This window comes from Otolemur garnettii, unplaced genomic scaffold (genome assembly GCF_000181295.1).
Source record: "Otolemur garnettii isolate 467f Iridium unplaced genomic scaffold, OtoGar3 scaffold00014, whole genome shotgun sequence".
Taxonomy (NCBI): Eukaryota; Metazoa; Chordata; class Mammalia; order Primates; family Galagidae; genus Otolemur; species Otolemur garnettii.
The window spans coordinates 4,809,478-4,810,580 of NW_003852409.1; the positions used below are offsets into that span (position 1 = coordinate 4,809,478).

Genomic DNA, 1,103 nt, shown 5'->3' on the forward strand with positions numbered 1-1,103 from the left:
GGAATGCCCAAGCATTATGTTCTTATTTCTGTGCAAAGGAAAGTTTGTAAACTTGGTAAAAGTTCAGCTTTAATGACAAACACTTGTTACATCAATCTTTCTTCAATCTTCAAAATAAGATAGATGTGAATAAACAGTTTCAAACAGGAGGTATCATATCCTCTTCAATACACTGCGCTCAGTGCACTGGGGCCCTGGGGGTGCCCAGTGATGTGCACATTGAAGCAGTAATGTAAGTCTGTGAGCCACTGCTCCTGAATGCCTCCACTCTTCAATGTCTGGAAAGAAAAGCAAGAATGATTTGAGAATTGAAGCAAAATCACTGTGCTACCTGACAGTATTTCATACTAAAACATTTCTCAGAGCACTGGCAGCAGGATCCCCATCTGTAAATCACCACAGAAGTCTGCTTGGAAAAAGGGAACTGTGTGGACACTGCTACAGGTAGTGAGATAGTTACATTCCTTAGTACTACTGGATTCTTGTTGAGTCCTCTCCTTGCACATGAGAGACTGAAATGTCACCATGAACCATCTCTACGCCCTTGATCCCCTCCCCCTGGCATTCTAGTGTTTCATGATTTTTACACTAGCGTCAACTGAGAATGGTTCTACAGGGTGTCTGACAATTTCTGACAATCTCCTCTTTATGGAGATGGGGCTGATTCTCCAATCTGGGAATAATCCAAGTTCTTGATTTTCTGACCTTCTGCAAATTCTGAACAATTCCACTGCCACTTCCACTACTTCTACAAAGGCTACTGAGATACTCAGAATGAGCACCTCTGGGATACACGTGTAAAAGGTCTATTACTCCAAACTATTACTACATACCTCACTGAGTACACCTAAAATCAAACACCTTTACATCTCTTTAACTCTCCCAAATTAATTAAAAACACCAAAGGAACCCTAGATAGACATCAGAGCTACCCTCAAAACAGACGCAGCCAAAGGCAGAAAGCCAGCAAACAAAGCTAAAGTTGGCAATTTCCTTCTTTCTCCTTCCAGTGAACTAAGTGATTAGAAATTATTAGCCTGAAATTATTCTTGCTAAGTAATTTCCTTAACAATAGCTAATATTTATTGAGCATTTAACAAATG

At 40.3% G+C, this 1,103-nt stretch overlaps 1 protein-coding gene across 2 annotated transcripts in view; it reads right to left on the reverse strand.

Annotated features, from left to right (window-relative positions):
• Nucleotides 1–47: 47 nt before the first annotated feature.
• TEX10 (testis expressed 10) overlaps nucleotides 48–1,103 on the reverse strand; it is a 46,241-nt gene continuing 45,185 nt past the window's right edge. Inside the window, exon 15 of one of the 2 annotated variants that reach the window (XM_003785171.3) lies at nucleotides 48–278. In XM_003785171.3, the coding sequence (XP_003785219.1) occupies nucleotides 165–278 (114 nt within the window). In that variant the 3' untranslated portion in view covers nucleotides 48–164. The remainder of the gene's footprint in view (nucleotides 279–1,103) is intronic. The other variant, XR_002772161.1, reaches the window with a different exon arrangement.